This window comes from Labrus bergylta, chromosome 2, assembly GCF_963930695.1.
Source record: "Labrus bergylta chromosome 2, fLabBer1.1, whole genome shotgun sequence".
NCBI classification, from domain to species: domain Eukaryota; kingdom Metazoa; phylum Chordata; class Actinopteri; order Labriformes; family Labridae; genus Labrus; species Labrus bergylta.
Genome location: NC_089196.1, coordinates 32,429,561 through 32,452,039, shown reverse-complemented (window position 1 = coordinate 32,452,039; position 22,479 = coordinate 32,429,561). Strand labels below are relative to the sequence as shown.

General features: G+C 39.6%; 3 protein-coding genes across 3 annotated transcripts in view; 1 reads left to right on the top strand and 2 right to left on the bottom strand.

Moving 5' to 3' along the window:
* The window catches only part of LOC136181122 (NLR family CARD domain-containing protein 3-like), a 236,446-nt gene extending 223,311 nt beyond the window's left edge, over positions 1–13,135 (bottom strand). Inside the window, exons 1-2 of the mRNA XM_065961524.1 lie at positions 11,481–13,135; positions 10,941–11,114 (exon numbers count right to left, since the gene is read on the bottom strand). Of these exons, the coding sequence (XP_065817596.1) occupies positions 10,941–11,114; positions 11,481–13,003 (1,697 nt within the window). The 5' untranslated portion in view covers positions 13,004–13,135. The remainder of the gene's footprint in view (positions 1–10,940; positions 11,115–11,480) is intronic.
* The window catches only part of LOC136181101 (NLR family CARD domain-containing protein 3-like), a 785,212-nt gene that overhangs the window by 684,237 nt on the left and 78,496 nt on the right, over positions 1–22,479 (top strand). The gene's annotated exons all lie outside the window — the stretch shown is intronic.
* On the bottom strand, positions 13,155–20,263 carry LOC136181166 (uncharacterized). Its single transcript, XM_065961710.1, has 6 exons — positions 20,201–20,263; positions 15,539–15,711; positions 15,248–15,358; positions 13,968–14,078; positions 13,773–13,851; positions 13,155–13,614 (listed from the first exon to the last, which is right to left on the bottom strand). The coding sequence occupies exons 2-6, from the start codon at positions 15,613–15,615 to the stop codon at positions 13,387–13,389; spliced, it is 606 nt and encodes a 201-aa protein (XP_065817782.1). The 5' UTR covers positions 15,616–15,711; positions 20,201–20,263; the 3' UTR covers positions 13,155–13,386.

The window sequence follows — 22,479 nt, the reverse complement described above, 5'->3', positions numbered from 1 at the left end:
TCTTTCATTCAGAGCGGTTAGTAAAGGGAGAGAGGGAGGATTCATACTCATAGAAATGTGGACGGATGTAGGACAGACAACTATTATCAATTATTATAATAAAACTAGATCTCATCAAATGAAAGCAAATACAGGGACAGACTAAAAACCATGTGGTCTGGAGTGGAGATTTGAACTCACACAGCACATTGTGGGGAGGGAAAAGACGGATACTAAATAATAGAGCAACTTTAGGAAGACAGTCACTTGGTATGTATAAATGATGGTAGAGGAACACAAATAAATATTCATACAGGAAACAGTTCAGCACTAGATCTGATGCTGGTTTCAAGAGAATTGGCAGGAATATGTGAGTGGAAAATATGGGAAGAAACAACAGTTGGAAGTGACCCGTTTTCCAATATTTTAGAATATATATGTGGATAGAGAGGTAAAGGAGGAGGAACGAGAGGAACAGTGAGTATTCAGTAAAGATAAATGAGATCACTTTCAGGATGTGAAAGGGGAAGTGGGGAAATAGACATCACTCGAGACATAGAAGAGGTAATTGAGTAGTTTTTTGTGTACTTTTACTTTTAAAGTAGATTTTAAAATCTGTACTTTTACTTTTACTTTAGTAGGATTTTTTTATTTTACATTTTATTTTTTATTTCACATTTTAAATCCCATCCGTTACTGAGTAATGGCTGAGGCTCCTCCACTGTCAGGACCGGAAATACACGCAAACAACTTCAAAATAAAACCAGGCGGCACTTCCGGTTTAATGTTTCATTCATTTAAAACTAATTTACGGGAATTCACACAAAATACTTCAATATAAAACTGAGGAGTTACATCCATTTGAAACGTTTTAGTCATTTATTTATATGAACATAAATACATTTAACGAATATAAATAAATGTAACTCATTACTCAACATCCTCTTTTTTACAATCTCTAATTTATTCGGTTAAGACGAGAGATGAACAGCAGAGTGAATTAGTGCAGAGAAAAATGCTTATCGAGTCTGCAGTTAAGGCTCTCTTCTTGGAAAAACATCTCATACAAAATTCCTTCTTTAAATATTAAAGTGAAGCATAGAAGTGCAAGAAGCCTTATTTAATATTTTTTAGGACAAAATCAAATAAGCTGATATGTCTAACTAAACTGAAGGATGACATTAATGACATTAAAGCCAATAAATAAATAATTAAAGCAATGTGGGGATGCATGAAGGCAGGCATAGTTAGTCACTATTCATGTTTACAATAAGTCATGATGTTATGACATTAATATATATAATAGGCCTGTTCATCATGTTTCATTCTGTTGACATATTTCACAACAGGAAGTTCTCCTGCACTCCTTCATAAAGTCATCATTTCACTCTTAGACTGTACAGCGGCACTATTGTCTGAATATAGTTTAACTTTTATTTGTCATCATAGTTTGAGCTTACCTCGTGCGTTTTAATTTGATATGTGGGAAAAGACACTACCATTGTAATAAAACCTGCTGATAAAGGAGGTGCTATTTGTATTTTAAAACGGGCTAACTATATAAATGAAGTGGAGCGACAGTTGTCAGATCCCGTTTGCTATGAAAAGACAGACAAAGACCCAAGAGCCATAAAAGTGCAGAAAACAGCAAAATATAAAAGCAAATATTGATCATTTTATTGCAGATTTTGTGTGTACATTTTGGCCATGAAGGTGTCCATAAAAAAGAATAATGCAATCAAATAAATGTTGTTGATAGTCTTTGACATATCAAAGACTCTAATCATCATTCAACTAATAACATTGCATTTAAAGGGTTACAATACAGAAAATAATTGAATGTTTTGAGCAAGTCGAAAGTTGTTTAACTTTAACTAACGCAGTCGAAAAATATAAATACATTTTAGGAGGGCACAATGTTCCAGCAGTGGTGTTGTTTTACCTTTATATGCTGTAGAAGAAGCTCGTCACGAGGCAGGATACTGCTCGCCACTGTGGCGGCGATAAGCATGAAGAACTCCAAACTCTGTACACTTCCCTGACAAAGTCAGTTAAATTAGAATGATTACAGCCAAAAATGAAAAACATTGATAAACGAATACGAGGCAGCAAAGATATATTCCAATACCGTTTAATTCCTGGATACACCACAAAGCATCATCTCTGACTTAAAATAAAACTTGTAAACTAAAAGTGGTACCAAATGTGTTTTTATTTTATCAATATTTCAGCTCTTGTTTTCTTGCTGTCAATTTTCAGATATTTGTTTGAATCTTAAACACGTTAAAAAAAACGTTTTTTGTTTTATTCTTGTAAATTTACAACTTTAATTAGTCAGTTTTTAATTGACAAGCACTTCCTGTTATTTTGCGCCTTTTTTCTTCTTTTGAATTCAGCAGGCTCTCATCTGGTCACAAGACATAAAGAAAGTGCGGATGACTGGTGCCCCTTTCCCTCCATTTAACTCATCAATTTAATTTGGTTGACAAAGGTAAGGAGAGTTATTTTATACTGTAATGTTTATGACTTGTGGGTGTATGCTACGTTACAAAACAAAATTAGCAAGCAAAGTAATACAGAGAGACAGAGACACAGTAGCGGCGGAAAGGTAAATTATGCATGTTATGTTAGGCTATAGTGTGATGGTATTACGCAACGATATCAGAAAGATATCACGAGTAGTTACACTGAGAAAACCACAAGCTTTATTTTGAAAGTTACTGAAGAGGAAAGAGGAATCGCTCGCGCGGGGAGGGATGTAAACAACATGGTCATAGTTTTCTCATTCAGCAGGTAAAGGTATGATAACATGTTGAAAAATGCGAGGAGAGAAATTGGCAATGCAACGACAGTGTCTTGAACCGTAATTTTTCAGCACAGCCGATCATGACAGATTTGAGTTTCGTGAACTGACGACCACGCTCCATTAAAAAACACAAAATTTATCACAACCGAGAGCTGTTAGCCCAGAGCTGCTAAATCACGCATTGACTGTGACTGTGTCTGTGATACTCGTGCAAGCTCTCACGCATTCCTTTTTTTTCACGTGCTGAAAAGCATAAATTGCTCCTCTTTATTTAATCCTCTCTAATTTACAGTATTTCCTCACTCGCTGCTTGCTGACACCGAGCTGTCACTAGCAGGCTACACTACATTTTTACAGTTTCCCTCTGTGTTCATTCTATTATTGATTATGCAAAGAAGATGTCTTACTTTTTTTTTTTTTAACTATGCATTAACTACTTAATAATTAGAGCTACTTACTTATTTTTTAGATACGTTGATAAGGTAATTCAAAGTGAATTTGTGAATGTTGTTAAAAACTATACTTTTGTCATACATGAAACATGCAGGATAAAGTAATCCTAGGAGGTTAACCCACTATAAAAAATATAAAATATCTAATAAAATAAAAGATAATAAAAGATAAAATATCTATTGATTTTATTCAATGTAAAAATGTAACTTTTTTTTTTTTTTTACAAATCCGTCTTCCTTATATTTAATGTAACCAAAATAAGCAGATACTATCTCAAACATTTTTGTATGAAAGGTACTTAAACAATTGCCACAAAATCACGAAAGCATTTTTATTTAATACATTTTATCAGATATATTAAGTAAAATATACATGACTAAGGAATCATTTATTACAGCGTAACGCAGCAGAAAAATATAAATACATTTGAGTAAAATGCAACATTGATGGTTAAGACTAAAGAAGTCTTATCCTAATTCTAATTTAAAATGAGATGCAACGTTTTTCATCAAACTCATTGGGTATATTATTAGCATTAGGACAAGAATTTCTACATTTCATCCAGAATTCATGTTTAGAATAGAACTAAAGAGACAAAGAGAACACTTCCAGAAGAACTCTGAAAATCTAATTATAACTTTTACTAGCCCTTCAATACAAGCTATAGTACACATGTAATTGAGAGGGTGATGTTTTTATTTTCAAATAAGAGCAAAGGCACATCTCTAATTTAAATTTTTCTGTATTATCTTCTAGGTGTCTCCAGATGAGATGGCGGTGTAAAATCTGTGGATTCATAGCGACGACAAGGGGTGATCTTCTGACCCATTACAGACTACAGCACAGGACATTTGAAATTGGAAATCCGGTACCTTGTCTTGTTCTTGATTGTCCATGCTCCTTTAAAACTTTGAATGCCCTACGCACACATCTTTCAAGATATCATCCAGAAGATGAAACTAGAGGGCCAGGAGTCATCTTCTGTTTTACATGTTTAATTTGCTCAACTCAACATCCCTCTAAAAAAGAATATTTTCTTCACGTTGGTAATCACCTGAGGAGATATGAAACTGTAGAGTGTGTTTTTGTTGGATGCACATCTTTTGTTGGCATCATCTTCTGTATGTTAAAGGCTGCTTGAAATGCTGTACCTTTAACAAAGTCTGATAAAAAGTGTTACTTTCGTCAAGCATTAAATGTCATTGTATCTTACTTAAGTAATATTTATTCTGTATTTTCTGATCGACTAATTCTAATCTCACACTAAAATGTAGGTCATAACGCGAACATGTGTGTAATTGCCAAGAAATTATTATATTTACATTTTAATTAATTTTATTAAGGAAAATTAAAAAATGCACTAAATATAAAGATTAGTATTACTCAATTTTATATCATTTATATATCAAATTTAATTATTTATATCAGTACCTTTTACTAATTTAGACATTTCTCTTATTGATATCTACTTAATCTTTTTGTTTAAATTTGGTTAATTTATTTTTGTGCTTTATTTGAATCTACTCAATTTAAACAAGTAATTCTAAAGGGTCTGATTTGAGTAACATTAACTTAACTTTTAACATAGTTAGATTAAATTAATAATATTGCGTGCAATCTGTTGCCTCAATTTTATAGAGTAGTTATGGTGTATCTTTTTTTTACAGTGCAGTTAAAGTTAAACAACTTTCGACTTGCTCAAAACATTCAATTATTTTCTGAATTGTAACCCTTTAAATGCAAGGTTATTAGTTGAATGATGATTAGAGTCTTGGATATGTGACAAACTAGCAACAAAGTTGATTTGATTGCATTAGTCTTTTCTATTTAACCTCTGGACATCTTGGTTGCCAAAATGTACTCACAAAATCTGCAATAAAATGATCAATATTTGCTTTTGTATTTTGCTGTTTTCTACACTTTCTATGAGCTTCTTGTTGTGCAGATCTTGTTTTTACTAAGCAGTCTTTGTTTTTCTTTTGTTTTTTTTGTTTCTCAACAATAGTCAAAGAGCCGATTTCTTCTGTCGTTGTCAGATGCTTCACAGGAGGCTTTGCCCGAGAACAGGTACTTAACTTTATTTGGATGCATTTCTTTGTTTCTTCTATTTTGTAAAATATTTGTATTAATATTTTGTGTTCACTCTATATTATAAAACGCCCATTGTTTCACAAATGCTCATCTTCTCTCTCCAGATGCAATCATAAAACAATTAACCGGTTTCCAACGGTGGCGCTGCTCTGTAGCGACCCGGGCTGCCTCGTGCTAAGAACCCAAAGTATTTATATACTTAATAATGTTATCGTTTTATGTTCGATGTGAAGGATGATGTTGATGTTTTTTTTTATTGCTGCAGCACGGGTGAAGAGCTGAAGACAAATTTCTCACTTTGTGAGACAATAAAGTTAATCCTGTCCCCTGCTATCCCTCGGCCATCTGTGACCACTTCTACTCCCTGCACTGTTTGATATTGTTTGTTCTGTTAAACTAGTTATTTGTATTTATTTATATGAAATATTAGAGTTATTACCATTTTATTCATGTTTGTTTAGAAGTATTTTTTAAATAAATTCTGTTGAATATAAAGATGTATGAATGTTTTCATTAAGTCTATGAATATTGTCTTTGATGGTTAAACTCTGCAATATAAGGGGCAACCGCTGAAATCTGCATAAATACAATTTTCTTGCAATAAATTCTGACTACAGCGATGTGATTGTTGGAAATCTTTTCATTGGGATAACAATGCAACTGAATTTACTTGCACAGCCCTATAGCCTACCCTGACCTATGTTTTAATTCTGTTCTTTTAAAGGAGGATTATCATGATTCCAAAGAGGTGGAGAATCTCAAGTCCCTGGAAGAAATACGACTGCAGACTTTCACTTCAAACTTGAAAAATAAGGAACTTAAGACTGGTAAGAGACCACGTAGGTGCTCAGAGTGCAGTAAAAGATTTAACGTAAAAGGAATCTTGACCAGACACATGATGATTCACACTGGAGAAAAACCCTTCAGCTGCTCTCAATGTGAGAAAGTATTTACCCATAAGGTTAGTCTGACATGTCACATGGCAGATCACAGAGGGGAGAAACCCTTCAGTTAACCTTTTTGCAGTAAAGCATTTCAACAAAAAGCCAACACATTTTATTTCATACAGGAGAGAAACCCTTCAGCTGCTCTCAGTGTGGTAAAAGGTTTAGTTTTGAGGGAAATCTGACCAAACACATGATGATTCACACTGGAGAGAAACAATATCGCTGCTGTCACTGTGAGAAAAGATTTACCCATAAGGTCAGTCTGACATATCACATGGCAATTCACAGAGAGAAATCCCTTAGATGCTCTGAGTGTGGTAAAACAATTTAGACAAAAGGGGGGTCTGAAGTCACGCATGTTAGATCACACAGGATCAGCTGCTCTGTTTGCAGTAAAGGTTTTTCCCAAAGAGGAAATCTGACCAGACACATGTTAGTCCACACTGGAGAGAAATGTTAATCCTGTGCAATGGTAAAACTGATCCAGAGGAATCCAAGTTAACAACATCACTAATTTGTATTCATAAGTATGTATTGACTAACAGATGTATAAGTGCAGTTATAAAGGGATATAAGACAATTCTATTGACAGAAATCTGTCTCTACTTTTTTGACATTGATGTTTTGTTGCTGACATATGAACCAGTAAGTTGGGAGCAGCTATGACGTTTGAATTGAAAGGGTTTATATGAAACAGTTACAGTGTAAGGATCCTTCTTCTCTCCTGATATCTTCTCTTCTTTCTGTCACTCTGTTTCCTTGGAGGCCTCTGTGTTGGGTAGCACAAGTTCTTCAGACAGCTCATGTGTAACCTTGTAATAAATAAACTGATGTAGAGTGAGAAAGACTTTCATCTACTTGTGTTATTTTGTGTCGAGTGTCTAAAGTGTCTTTGGTAAAGAAAAGGAGCTCAGCAGATCCTGATGCAGAGCGACCACAGTCAGGTCAGGTCGATGTCGATTTCACTGAAAACCTGTAGCCCTTAATAAGAATCCTGCAGTCAGAATACAAAATAAAGAAAATCACAAACTGAATGATAACACCTGTAGATGTCATCTGGCATTCTGGATTTACTCAACATCTTGTTAGAAGAAACGATAGAGATGCATTATAGCCTTCAGTGTGTGTAACTAAATGGTATATGGTAAAAAAACACTTCAATGGTGTGTTTATTTTTTCTGTTATCATTTCTCTCTTTGGCTTCCTTTTTGCTGCTTCACTGCTTTTTATAAACTTTCAGTTAAGAGGAAAATTATTCTTCGATTGGTCTTGCCGCTATCCAATTCCCACGGTAACCTGACTCGTCATCAATCTTAAAACTTTTCTTATTTCAATAAAAGTAACTGCTTTCATTTATCAATATTTCACCTCCAAGCAGACCCTTATTCTAAAAGACTGAACACATTGGTTTGGGTTAGGCCACGATAGTAAAAGAGTTCAAAGAGGAGACTTTAATGCAGCGAGGTTACAACTGTTTATTGTGTGTGGTTCTGAAAAGCAAGGAAAATATCTATGAACAAAATTCTTCCCATATACATTCCTATTATAATTGTAAAGTAATCTGGGGAAGCAGTTTTCCACTTATACAATGTTAACCATGCATCTTTTAGCATCCTTACCCTCCTTTTTCTCATTTTAACACCAAACAACACAAATCAGAATTTAAGTTAATATAACCATTAAATGAATCTGAATTTTAGTATCTATTCAGTTCTTTATCTTTTGTTTATAATTTAAACAAACCAGTTAAATGTGTTCAATATTAATTATTATTTACCCTTCTAATTTAATTGTTTCCTGTGAACACTACACTATAAAACCAGAATGCAGAGTGCATCACTATGAAATAAACAGCCTACATTAAATACATGTCACCATTCAAACATTCTGAACAGATAATTACCAAAGAACACAGCACACTTACCAAAGGTATCTCTGCTGTCTTCCTTTCATTGAATTCAGCCTGAAAGTGTCTCAGCCTCTCACCTCACTCCTGCTCTCACACACACCGCTGACACTCCTGTCTGTCAGTTAGAGCCACTCAGCAGGTTTACACACCTGGCTCACAAAGGTTACCTGATTTCCTGACCTGCTCAGTGCTGCTCTCCAGTGTTCAATACAAACTTTAAATAAAGGCTGACAACAGAGATAACCTGATAAGTAATACTAAAGCTGATTAACCTTGAAACACAAAGTAAATAAAAGCATATAAATATTTTCATTTTCAGATTGTCCTTAGATTTTAACAAAACAAAGACTGATGAAAAAAATCCCCCAGACACCAAACATTTGTTATATGGAAAATAACTCGTTTTTTGTGTGTTTTTTTCATTAAAAATATTATCATCATGTAATCAAACTGTCAATTAAAGGGTTTAAATCCTGATAATTATTCAATATTTGATCGTTTTGATCAGGACTGAAGTTGATCAAAAGATTTAACCCAAAAAGCAGAAAAAAAATTAATCTGTACTATTTTTATAGCAGTTTTTGGAAGTGAACATTTTTGTCCTTAATGACTCAAGAGGGTAGTACATTTTAAATCTGACGCTACACAAAATTTTTGATTGAGTGAGGAGAGAGAGTACGAGGTGAGAGAGTGTGTTCTTCAGGTGTGAGCGAGAGTCACGTTATGATGCCGGGGACCGGAGCAGAATAAGCAGGAGAATGTATCAACTTGGAGAGGGAGGGGGGCACGGGGGTAAACTCCCCCACTCACTCCTTTCGCACCGTTATCAGCCGCAACATGATACCATGTTTGCCCCACACACACAAATACACACACACACTTGAGTCCCCACAGTTCGCCGAGTCGGGTGACGAGGCTTTTATAGGTTTGGTGACGTGGGGCTGTACTCCTACGTCATACTGTACTCCAAAAAAACTGTTAGAGTTTTTCAAACAGAAGGGCAGACACTATGCACATTTCTAACACAATATTTCAAATTTCAATACTTTGTACTCAAATGTCGAGATTGGGACTTGGATTGATCCATAACACTACTTAATACTCAAATACAGAGGTTTAGAGTTGAAGAAAGTGGTTTTAGGGTTTAGTTACTCTTTAACCAGAGCTGTCTCAGTGCTGCGGTTTGGTCCAAAACCTGACTGGAAGACATCCAAACAGTTGTTCAATATCAAGAAGTTATTTAACTTCTGAAACACAGCTTTGTCTATCATTTGACCTAACAGAGGAAGATTTGATATAGGCCTGTAATGATTCATTATTGTCTAGATTGTTCTTTTCTAGTAGTGGCTTGATGACTGCTGTTTTCAGGGCCTGTGGGAAGACACCTGAGAGACAAGTTTACCATTTGTAACAGATCTGGAGCCATGACTCCTCCTCCTGCTGCCAATATCAAGACAGCAGGAGGAGGACTTTAATTGTTTAATTGTCACTTGTTTTTTATTGGTGAGATCAGAACAATACAGACATTAAAGAAGGGGGTCCATTGTTTTTCTGTAATGTAGAACATTTAACCCCCATTACCACCCCCACCCCCCATTATCACACCCCCCAACCATGAAACAGACCAGCTGGACAGAGTGAACAGAGTCAGCTGATCTTCAGTCAGCAGTGTTTCTCAGACCGACAGACGACACAGAGACACTGAAGAACCAGGAGAACAGAACCCAAACCCAGGATAGAGAGGTTCAGTGAATGTGGTGTTGAAGGTGTGGAGGTGGATCAGTGTGTCAGAGGAGACTCTGTAGAAGGACAGAGAGCCAGCAGGACAGTCCACATACACTGCTACTCTGTGAGAGACAGAGGAGGAGGAGGAGGAGGAGGAGGAGGAGGAGGAAGAGGAGGAGGAGGAGGAGATCTCTGTTCTTATGTTATTGTGCCAGACAGAGTAACCTTCATCAGAGCAGCTCAGACTCCAGGACTGATCATTATCTCCAAACACACATTCATCACTGTCTCCTCTCCTTCTGATTCCTCTGTAACTCACTGATACATCAACCTTTCCTCTCCACTCGACCTCCCAGTAACAGCGACCAGTCAGACCAGTCCTACACAGCAGCTGAGAACACCTGTATTCAAATCTGTCTGGATGATCAGGATATGACTGAAGCTCCTCCACATGTGTCACCTTCCTGTTGTTGTCAGACAGTTTCAGTTTTCTGTTCACTGTGTTTGTGTCCAGTTCCAGCTCACAGGCGTCTGATGGAGAGAACGAGACACAACACAGCTGCAGGTTATCATCTGTTCATTCATCAACAACTTTACTGACACTTACTGATAGGGGTGTAAAGGTACACGTACTCGGACCGGACCGTTTCGGTACAGGACTGATCCGAGTACGCACGGAACAAAAGTGATTTAATCTGTGTTCCCACACGGACCGCAAAGCAGAAGCACACCTCAGGGTGGAGGAGGGCTGCAGCTGCTGGTATGGGACACAGCTTTTAGTTAATAACTTGTAAAAAAGTTCAAACATAAACTGTGTAAACTGTGCAGATTAGTAGTTCCTCGAGTCCTGTTGGTCTGGACAGTTGCATATAACCGGGATGGAGTTCTTTTTACAGACTTACTCTTAAGTTTTGTTTTCATTTTCATCGATGATCCCGCTCAAACTAAGAGCAAAAGGGGAGGGGGAGACGCGTCTGTGTGGGAGAATAACCTGCAGCACAGTGGATGTGTGGATCAGCAGCACACTAACCTGAGAGTGTCCAGTCTACAGAGTGGACTCTTTAATCCAGTAGACAGCAGCTTCACTCCTGAATCATGCAGGTTGTTGTTGCTCAGGTCCAGCTCTCTCAGACTAGAGGACTGGGAGCTGAGGACTGAGGACAGAGCTTCACAGCTTCTCTCTGAGAGGTTACAGACACTCAGCCTGAAGAGGATATGTTTGGTAAGTTAATCAAAATATCAAATAAACTAAGTACATTTAAGCTTATTGGGTAAACTTTCACATGAATAAGTCCTTACCTGAGCGTTTCCAGTGAACAGTGTAGAGTCTTTAAACCACTACACAGCAGCTTCACTTCTGAATCCTGCAGGTTGTTGTTGCTCAGGTCCAGCTCTCTCAGACTAGAGGACTGGGAGCTGAGGACTGAGGACAGAGCTTCACAGCTTCTCTCTGAGAGGTTACAACGACTCAGCCTGAAGAGGATTCAGAAGAACACAAATGAAAGAAATTACAAACTATAGTTGTTATTTCTGAACTACATTTGAATTGACTAGTTATGTGAGCACGTACAGAGCTTTGTTTGAAGCTTTGATCACAGGCAGCAGCCTCAGAAGAGCCTCCTCTGAAGCAGAGTATTTCTTCAGGTCAAACACGTCCAGATCTTTTTCTGATGACAGTAAGATGAAGACCAGAGCTGACCACTGAGCAGGAGACAGTTTATCTGTAGAGAGACATCCTGATCTCAGGGACTGTTGGATCTCCTCCACTAGAGAACGATCATTCAGTTCATTCAGACAGTGGAACAGATTGATGCTTTTCTCTGCAGACAGATCCTCACTGATCTTCTCCTTGATGTACTTGACTGTTTTCTGATTGGTCTTTGAGCCACTTCCTGTGTGTGTCAGCAGACCTCGTATGAGATTCTGATTGGTCTCTGGAGAAAGACCGAGGAGGAAGCGGAGGAACAAGTCCAGGTGTCCATTAGGACTCTGTAAGGCCTGGTCCACAGCACTCTGATATAAATGTGTTGGGTTAGGTTTTTCTCTGAATACTTTAGACCTCCGGGATGTTTTTTGTTTTTCTGACATCAGATTGACTCCAGAGTTGATGAAGGTCAGATGGACATGAAGAGCAGCCAGAAACTCCTGAACACTCAGGTGGATGAAGCAGAACACCTTGTCCTGGTACAGTCCTCTCTCCTCTTTAAAGATCTGTGTGAACACTCCTGAGTACACTGAGGCTGCTCTGATATCGATGCCACACTCTGTCAGGTCTGAGTCATAGAAGATCAGGTTTCCTTTCTGCAGCTGCTCAAACGCCAGTTTTCCCAGAGACTTAATCATCTTCCTGCTCTTTTTATTCCAGTGTGGATCTGTCTCAGCTCCTCCATCATACTTGATGTTCTTCAGTTTGGACTGAACCACCAGGAAGTGGATGTACATCTCAGTCAGGGTCTTGGGCAGCTCTCCTCCCTCTCTGGTCTTCAGCACATCCTCCAGAACTGTAGCAGTGATCCAGCAGAAGACTGGGATGTGACACATGATGTGGAGGCTTCTGGATGTCTTGATGTGGGAGATGATTCTGTTGGCCTGATCCTCATTTCTGAACCTCTTCATGAAGTACTCCTCCTTCTGTGGGTCAGTGAACCCTCTGACCTCTGTCACCATGTCAACACACTCAGGAGGGATCTGATTGGCTGCTGCAGGTCGTGTGGTTATCCAGAGGTGAGCAGAGGGAAGCAGTTTCCCCCTGATGAGGTTTGTCAGCAGCACATCCACTGAGGTGGACTCTGTGACATCAGTCAGGGTCTCGTTGTTTTTAAAGTCCAGAGGAAGTCGACACTCATCCAGACCGTCAAAGATGAACACAACCTGGAACTCTTCAAACCTGCAGATTCCTGCTTCTTTGGTTTCAGGAAAGAAGTGATGAACAAGTTCCACCAAGCTGAACTTTTTCTTCTTCAGCACATTCAGCTCTCTGAAAGTGAATGGAAATGTGAAGTGTATGTCCTGGTTGTCTTTGTCTTCAGCCCAGTCCAGAGTGAACTTCTGTGTTAAGACTGTTTTCCCGATGCCAGCCACTCCCTTTGTCATCACTGTTCTGATTGGTTGATCTCTTCCAGGTGAGGCTTTGAAGATGTCTTCTTGTCTGATGGTTGTTTCTGGTCTGTCTGGTTTCCTGGATGCTGTTTCAATCTGTCTGACCTCGTGTTCATCATTGACCTCTCCAGTCCCTCCCTCTGTGATGTAGAGCTCTGTGTAGATCTGGTTCAGAAGGGTTGGGTTTCCTGCTTTAGCAATCCCCTCAAACACACACTGGAACTTCTCCTTCAGGTTAGATTTGAGTTTTTGTTGGCACACTGCACCAAACGTTCCTGAATAAAGAAAGAACTGAAATCAATGAACAGATCCTGATATAGATCACATGGCTATATAAGTTTGGAACTTTAAACCTCTTTGTCCTTTTTCTAAAATACTTAATCTGTTAAAATGTTCTTATTGCTCTGCAGACAGTCAGACAGCTCCTCCTGCTTCATTCTCCTCAGGAAGTGGAGAGTGATCTTCAAAAATGCCTCTTTACAGCTTCTCCCCTGCTCTTCATCCTCACTCTGACTCTCTAAGCATTCTGGGTAATCTGGACTCAGAACCCTGTGGACTCTCTTCAGCTCGTTCTTCACAAAGGTGATGATGTTCTCCTCCAGCAGCTGGAACAGAAGGAGACACTGGATATTTAATATAAACTGGTAGAACTCAACATGTGGTTCATCTGTCAGTCTGAAGGTCAGCTGGTCTAAACAGAACAATAACTTAGAATTAAATTATTGTAATGGTAGTGTATTAATTAACAGTGTGTTGAACACACCATAAAGATGGAGTCCAGGTCTGTTGGATTCTGCTGGTCTGGTTGATCTCTGTGAACGTTGGAGCTCTCCTGTTGAACTCTGTGACAGGACATATTACACAAGAAAACAACGGGATATATATAATGAAACTCTGAGCTAAGATATGAGTCTTAAAACAACAGAGACATAACATTAACTTGATTTTTAATTCTCACCTTCCATCAGCAGGACGTCCATCTTTAAAGTCCACAGGGCGACCCATAGACCGGTCACTCTTCATGGACACACAGCTGGGTCCAGGAGAGTCTGGTCTGTGTTCCTGCATCCTGATACAAACAAACAGCTGGTTAATGAAAGCATTTAGAACAAAGATCATTTTTAATCAGATTGTTCCAGTTTAAACTAGCAGATGGATAATCAGTAATCTGGAGGCAGAGGTGAAGTTCTCCACAGTTCTCTCTGTTTCTATTAGAACAGTATCTCACTCAGAATACAGCCAACACTGTGTCTGTCCTCAAATTCTTCAGACTGATGAAAGTAAAGTTAACAGAAGATGATTCCAGAGGAGAGGAGTCTGAAAACTGAAGGCTCTACCTCCCATAGTACATTTAGAGACCGAGCATCATTCACAACGAGCAGCAATTACTATTAGGATACAGAACAGATCAAGATCAAGAATTTGTCCATAACAACTTCAGGAATCTCAACCTGGAACTCACTTCTGGGACAAAGTCTTCAGACTGACATCACTTCAGATGGGAATAAGTGCTGCTTGAACCATCACAGTAGTTTTTATATTGTGAGTAAGTCCAGAATATGGATCCTACAAGGTTTGTAAAAACACTCAAGAGCTTTGAAGATCTTTGTCTGCAGTCTTCATGATACAGCCCAAAAATAAATCTTTCCTCAGATTTGTCTCTTTTTAAGGTTTGACCTATTATTTTGACTTTGTATAAGAATATTTAGCTTCTTTCTAGTAGGGCTGTTTTTGCTTTAAAGTCATAAAGTCCATCACACTGTCGGCTGGTTCTGTGTCAGGCAGGTTAAGTTCTGACAGGGTCGGGGAAATAGGGTGCAGGGAAGGACCCAAATGCAGAAAAAAATGGACTCACAGCTGCAATAAAATGATTCTTTTCCACATTTTACAGCCTTCAGGCAGGTCAGGGTTCAAGAACAAAAACTTCAAATTAAAAAACACAAGATAGAACCAAAGCACACAATGATCATGAAGTGGTGAGAAAACTAAATGAAGCTGATGAGGAAAATGAAGACAGGTGAGTAGAGTAGAGGGGAAGGTCTGGGCTATTGAAACCTAGAAGAGAAGGAGGTGAATTCTGAGGACCTCTGGTGGAGAAGTAGGAGAAACAGGAGAAAAGTACGAGTCCAGGGAGAGGTGAACATGGACTGAAGACTGAGAGTGATGTAAATGGCTGAGGATGAAAGAGTGAGCCTACAGAAAAGCACAACAGAGCTCTTTGTCAATTTCAGATCTCACCTTCTATCAGCAGGACGTCCATCTTTAAAGTCAATAAGGCGACCCATAGACCGGTCACTCTTCATGGACACACAGCTGGGTCCAGGAGAGTCTGGTCTCTGTTCCTGCATCCTGATACAAACAAACAACATTATTAGTTACTGTGAGCAGCAGATGAGACAGTGATGATGATGATGATGATGATGATGATGATGATGATGATGATGATGATGGTGATGATGATGAAGGTGGAGTGATGTGAGTGTTGAGCTGTGACATGGAGAAGAGTCATGGACAGTTAGAGATCCTCACCTCAGAGCTTCATGTTCCTCACACAGAGAGGTTTTAGAGGGAGGGACTCCCTCCTCTGTGTCCTCACACTGATCCATAGCAGAGCGCCCCCTGCTGGGAGAGCTGCACTCTGTCACTACAACAACACTGATGGAATTCAGCTGCTGAAGTCACATCCAGTCAAAGATCTTCAGCTGTGGAGAAAACAAAGATATGAAGCTGCTGATTCACCATCATCATCATCATCATCATCATCATCACCTCCCTGTCAGTCTACAAACATCACATCTACCTGGTTCACCTTCAAAAAGGGAATGCAGCACCAACAAAACCATGGTTATCTTATGGTCCAGCGTGATTGCTGGGCGCTCTTCTTTGCTGCTGCAAGACACATTTTTCTAGCAGTTTTTGTGTACGCATAAAAGTTTAAACATTTTTCAACTTTTTTGATCAAGAAGCAGAGTCGCAGCGATCGTCAATGTCACTTAAAGTAGCCAATCAAATCAAGTAGGTTTGACCTCAGCTTTTTATGACATTTTCCCCTCCTCCTCTTGGAGCAAACATATTTCATTTGGTCGCCCGTATGCACACACAGCCCTGCTCCACAGGCGCTCCCAGCTGTTCTTTCCTCAGCTGCGTTCAGGTGTTTTTTTGAGGCGAGTTGCGTCTCTGTGTGATCGGATCCTAAGGGGGCCCCATCTGACAGCACTCACTCTCATCGCTCTGCTAAGAGTCACATGATTTATTCCTATGAAATGAATTATCCGTCTGAGAGTGAAAACAGAGGAGCAGTGGTGGAGCAGACAGTGAAGATGAAATGTAACAGTAAATGACCGAATGCTGCGAGTCTAGTCTTAACTATCGGGGAGAGATGTTCTTTATGTTGGAAATAATACTTCTGTGAACTTTGAAGATAAATGTTTATACAGAGCATTTTTTTGTAGGTGTCAGATTATTGATCACATATTGGTGATTAATGGTTGGAGGACCCCCCTGTGAAGGGGCCCAACAGACTGAAGAATCCCCATTGTTTAGATCAATCTGACACAGCTATCTGACTGGAAGGAGACATTCAATAAGAGCTGATCATAGAGAATAACTACAGCAGACAGAGTTTGTCTTTATAAATCTATCTACTAGAATCACACACTGTGATTTCACTGCAGTAATTCTACTTATAGAGCTGCATAATAAGGTCTCTGGTCTTTGCTGATCTCTGCTGTGGGTGCAGCAGAGATCAGCTGTCCCCTTCTGCAGAGCTCCACGTCGAAAATTCATTCAACTGCAGGACTTGGACCTTTTGAGGCTTCTAGCACTTTCAATATTCCAGTAAAAATGTCTTTCCGATATCACCGAGGCTCAAAATCCCGATCTGCCACTGAACGTTGCAGCGGTGTAAACTCTAGTGACCTCCGCTCTCTGCCATGGACGCCACTAGCGCACGTCAGTAATGCGGCCCCGATTAAACTGGCTCTGATAAATGCCTGATCAGTGCTAAATAAGACTTTTATTCTTAACGACTTTTTCACATCCCAGGGCCTAGATTTCCTTCTGGTGACTGAAACTTGACCGAACTCCAATGATGTAAGTCCACTGATTGAGCTTTCTCCAAATGAATGTTCCTTCTTTAACACGCCACGACCCTCCGGACGGGGCAGGGGTCTGGCAGCAGTTTTTAAAAACAAAGTGGGTACAGCAAACCCTCTTCTTATCATCATATTATATTGTCCTCCAAAATCAGATAAACATTTTATCACTGAGTTTGCAGACCTCTTATCGCAAATTGTGCCATCATTTGACAGAATTTTAATACTGGGTGATTTTAATATCCATGTATGTTGTCCATCAAAACCACTTGTCGGTGAATTTTTAAACCTGATTGAATCATTTAATTTTGCACAGTATGTCTCAGGTCCCACTCATAAACATGGCCACACTTTGGACTTGGTCTTGTCTTGTGGTCTTTCTGTTAACAATTTGGAAATAATGGACCCTTGTCTTTCAGATCACAGTGCCATTATTTTAAATGTGTCTCTCTCTGACCTGTCATCCCCATGCTTTACTCTCGTTACATTAACTCTTCCACTGCCAGTTTATTCTCAGCTGCTTTCTTAGCTGCTGAAGATACTCTGTCCGTTGAAAATATTCCTACTGAACTCTGCACTGAGGATCACATTCAATTATTTAATGCTATCTGCTCCTCAATTCTCAACCATATTGCTCCTCTCAAGATAAAAAAAACAAAGCCTAAATCACAGTCTTGGATTATTGAATCCACTAGAGCCCTAAGGAGGAGCTGCAGACAAGCTGAACGCAAGTGGAAGCAGGATAAGCTTCAAATCTCACATGACATCCTTAAAGAGCGGCTTATCAGCTACCAAATTGCAGTCAAGGCAGCGAGAGCAAAACATTTCTCAGATATCATCTCAAAAGATCACCATAATCCTAAAGTCCTATTCAATATTATAAACTCTCTCACCTGCCCCCCTCCTGGACCCTCTCTAGACACTCCCCTTAGTAGAGCAGAAGACTTCCTAAAGTTCTTCACTGAAAAAGTTGCTGGCATTAGAAAAAATATCTCAGCCCCTACCAGGCACATCTCAGCCTCCCCGCCCTTCAACTGCTCTGCCCAGTTAAACTGTTTTGAGCCTATCACCTTAACCTCACTCAAAGAGACGGTTTTTAAAATGAAATCTGCCACCTGCCCCAGTGACATAGTACCTACCAAGCTCTCCTCAAAGATTCCTTTGATATTACCGGCCCTTTTATCCTCTCCATTATAAACAGCTGTATTTCAACTGGTGCTGTTCCTCCCTCATTTAAACATGCTATAGTGCAGCCCTTGTTAAAAAAAACCCAACCTGGACCCCATACCACTTTCCAACTACAGACCCATCTCAAAACTACCCTTCCTTTCTAAGGTGCTAGAAAAGGTTATTCTGGAGAAATTGCTACCCTACCTTCATCATAATAGTATTTTAGACAAATTTCAATCAGGTTTCAGAGTAGCCCATAGCACAGAATCTGCACTCAAAATCCACAACGACCTTCTGCTTACAATGGACTCTGGAAACTGTGCTTTCCTGATCTCACTGGACCTTACTGCAGCATTCGACACTGTCGACCACACAATTTTAATGAATCGCCTGTAGCATTGGGTTGGTGTTGGGGGCACAGCCCTGACTTGGTTTACATCATACCTGAACAACAGAACCTTCTCTGTAAACTTAACTAACGCCACATCCTCCCAATCTGGTCTGAGCTGTAGGATACCACAGGGATCCATCCTAGGCCCTCTAATATTTTAACTATACATGCTCCCATTGGGTCAAATTATCCAGAAGCACAACCTCTCATACCACTTCTACACAGATGACACTCAGCTTTATCTACCGGTCAAACCAAACAATCTCGCAGAACTCACCTCTCTTACACAATGCCTTGAAGACATAAAACACTGGATGGCCCATAACTTCCTACAATTAAATGAGTCAAAAACCGAAGCTTTTGTTTTTGCCCCCCCCCCCCCCGATATCATCAAACAGGTCGCCAACAGCTTAGGTCAGTTATACAGCCACATTAGGCCCCACGACAGGAACCTTGGCTTTATCTTCGACTCAGGCTATACATTTGATCGGCAGGTAAATCCAGTTGTCAAATCCAGTTTCTTTCAGCTCCGTACAATTTCCAAGCTAAAACCTATCCTCTCATTCAGTGACTTACAGACAGTAACCCATGCGCTCATTTCATCCCGGCTTGACTACTGCAATTGCTGGTCCAAAATGCTGCAGCAAGGCTGCTGACTGTTACAAAGAAGAGGGAGCATATCAGTCCTGTCCTAGCGTTCCTTCATTGGCTCCCAATACAATTCAGAATCGATTTTAAGATTGTGTTGTTTGTTTTTAAAGCCCTGAATGGCCTGGCCCCCCTTTATATTACCAACCTCTTCAGGCCGTACACCTCATCTAGGCGCCTGAGATCATCAGACATGGGCCTCCTGGCTGTTCCCCGCTCACGGCTCAAGCTAAAGGGAGATCGGGCCTTTTCAGTAAAAGCCTGTAAACTGTGGAACGGCCTCCCTCATTCCATCAGATCTGCACCCTCTGTTGACTCTTTTAAGTCCTGTCTCAAGACATACTTTTCATATTTTAGCATTTGAGTCCCCTGGTCCTGAATAGACCGTTTCTTTCAGGTTCCTTTGTTGCTTTCTTTAAATATTCTTTATTTATATATGTATTCATATATATATATTTCTCTCTTGTGGACATTGTGATCTCAAGTTGTTTTTTCTTTTTTCATGTATTGTACAGCACTTTGGTCAGCTGTAGCTGTTTTTAAATGTGCTTTATAAATATGACTTGACTTGACTTGACTTGCAGAGGAGTGTTTGTGTTGCTTGGCAACCGTCCAGTTTCAGAGAAGTTGTGGAACCAGTTGAGCTGATGGAGTGATTATTTTTAGTCCTAACTGATGAGGACAGACTCCACGCCCTCCCTCTGCTGTGTTAAACTGTACTGTTAGCATGTTAGCATAGCCTGCATGCTAACTGAGAGTCATTGTGTTCCCTGCACTTCTACTATAGTCAGAGCAGCTAATGAACCTGGTGGCTAACTGTTAGCTTACAGCTCTTTTGACACTTAAATCAAACAGAGAGTCTTAAAAACAGTGAAAAGTGTCTCTTACCTTCAACACGGAGAACAGATCTGCGTCAGAACGAGACAGAGTCAGAGTCCTACTGAGACCAGGAAATACCACAGTTGGTTCATCAACATACCAACAGGTGATCAAAGGACACACCCTCCATTTCTCCCTGAAGGAAGTTTGAGTTCATTATTTTAAGATTCATGAGAAGAAATAAAAGTGTTTGTGATCATGTTGAAACCTCAGCTGTCAATCAAGAGAAGAACTTTCAGACAAAAACTTGAGTTATTATTGACCATCGTCCTTTTGAAATGATCTTCAGTGATCGATAAACTTCTTTGTTTTACATGTTTTATTTAATTGTCTAAAAACTGTCGACAGTTTCACAGTGAATGATCATTTACATCGTTAGTCAATCAATGGGACGCTCTTTGAAATGAATGACAATCTAAATGGACCTGGTTCATCTGAATCTACAAAGTAACTATCAAAGCAGATTTTAAGGGTCAGTCACAGCCAATCGAAATCTGTTCGTGTTCACACCTGACGCAGGTATGACTGCACTAAAAAAGGGACTACTACAGGTGATGTACAATACCTGTGTGTCACCGCTGAAGCTCACCCTGCTGACAAACTACAATAACTAACTTCCTGTTTCCAACACCTGCATACTAGAGATATAAAGATTAATCGTGAGGCAGTTAAAAAATGATTCAAAGGTGTCAACGTTCACTTTGATACTCTGAAAAACTGAATCACAGTACTTTTTAAACAGTAGAGGGTGCCATCTATTCATGCTTCTCTTGTTTGACTTCCTACATCACTCTCGTGAGCCTCAGCACCTGAAGAGCAGAGGCTGGTTTGTTGTAACCTGGTTGTAAAAAGCAGACTTTATCATGGCAGCTGCGGTGCAAGATGTTGAAATTCACAGCTTCAGTCCACCTTAGTTTGCATATTTCCTCGGATTTATTCAAATAAATCCCTTAAATTCTTTTGAAACTACGCCTCATCATTGTTCAAATCTGTGTGTCTTAATTATTTACATTTGGAGTTTTAAGTTCTGTATTTCCTGAGGTTCAAGCCCCCAGGTGGCGTTGTCCGTTATTATTTGACATAAGATATTACCATTCACCAACCCTTGCCACACTTACATTGGGAGGAGTCATTAAACAAAACTGCAACTCCTCCTCCTCTCTTATGCACTCTGGCCTTGCTTACAAAACTGAAGTTGGGAGGGGTTGACTCGATAAGAACAGCTGCACTGTTATTTTTGTCTAACTAAGTTTCAGTTAAAAACATAAAATCAAGCTTGTGCTCAATAATAAAATCATTGATTAAAAATGATTTCCCTGCCAGTGATCTAATGTTTAGTAGAGCCAGCTTCAGGGTCCTAGAAGCTTCGGCTGCTAACGTTTTTGGGACAGGTTGTGGCTCAAAAGGAATGGATGCTAAGTTTGACAAGTTTGCAAAATCACATAGCTGCCTTTTGCTTCTTGGCAGAGTCCCCTTTATTCTTCTATTACCTATCATCACAGAGATTTTGGAACCTACTGACGTGCAGGGCCCCGGCTTATCCTGGAGAGAGTCATGACTGCTGATATCCTTGCAGCCTGGACACAAAACACATCAGTTTGACCTCTGAATGTTCTGCATTTCATCCTTATCAAGCTGAGGAGACAAAACACCCGCATGACTGAATGGGCATTACATGCAGTTGTAAGCCAGTTATTCAGTGCCAACAACCTGCTGAATCTCTCCTCTGCTCTTCTGACTGGTGGTATGGGGCCACTGATAAACACATCCACATCCAAGGGGCTGACCATCCTCAGCAGACCAGTGAAGTCCTGTTTCAAGACTTCAGATTGTTGTTTTGTGACATCATTTGACCCAATGTGTAGTATGACATTCTTCACAGTCGGGTGTTCAGCCACAATATGCAGAATCCTTTCTGCTAAATCAGAGACCATATCTCTGGGAAAACACAGTACTTCTTTGTTTTTACCGAACATCCTTTGTACATCTTTAACAGCAAAGTCACCCACAATCAGAGTTTCAAGCCCAAGATTTTGGGCTTGAGATTTTGCTGATTTATTTTCAGGAAGTAATATTCCACCAATTTTTGAAGATGCTTTTCTTGGAGATGCATGTAAACTAAAGGACGATTTAGAGAGAAACATGGGCGGAGAAAGCTATTCATCAAATTTATTTCTAACACAAAAACCATAGAGCCTCCAGTTTTCATTAATATATTTCAATATCGTGCATTTACCATCAAGTGTGGTTTTTAGTTTTATTAAAGATGACTCCGTCAAGACGCACAG

Bases quoted from the DNA above. Each gene is read 5' to 3' on its own strand.
- LOC136181166 (XM_065961710.1), bottom strand. From the start codon at position 15,615: ATGGATCAGTGTGAGGACACAGAGGAGGGAGTCCCTCCCTCTAAAACC. The intron at 14,079-15,247 runs GTGAGATCTGAA...TGTTTGTATCAG, and splicing joins GGACGTCCTGCTGATAGAAG to GATGCAGGAACACAGACCAG. The intron at 13,615-13,772 runs GTGTGTTCAACA...CTTCTGTTCCAG, and splicing joins ACCTGGACTCCATCTTTATG to CTGCTGGAGGAGAACATCAT.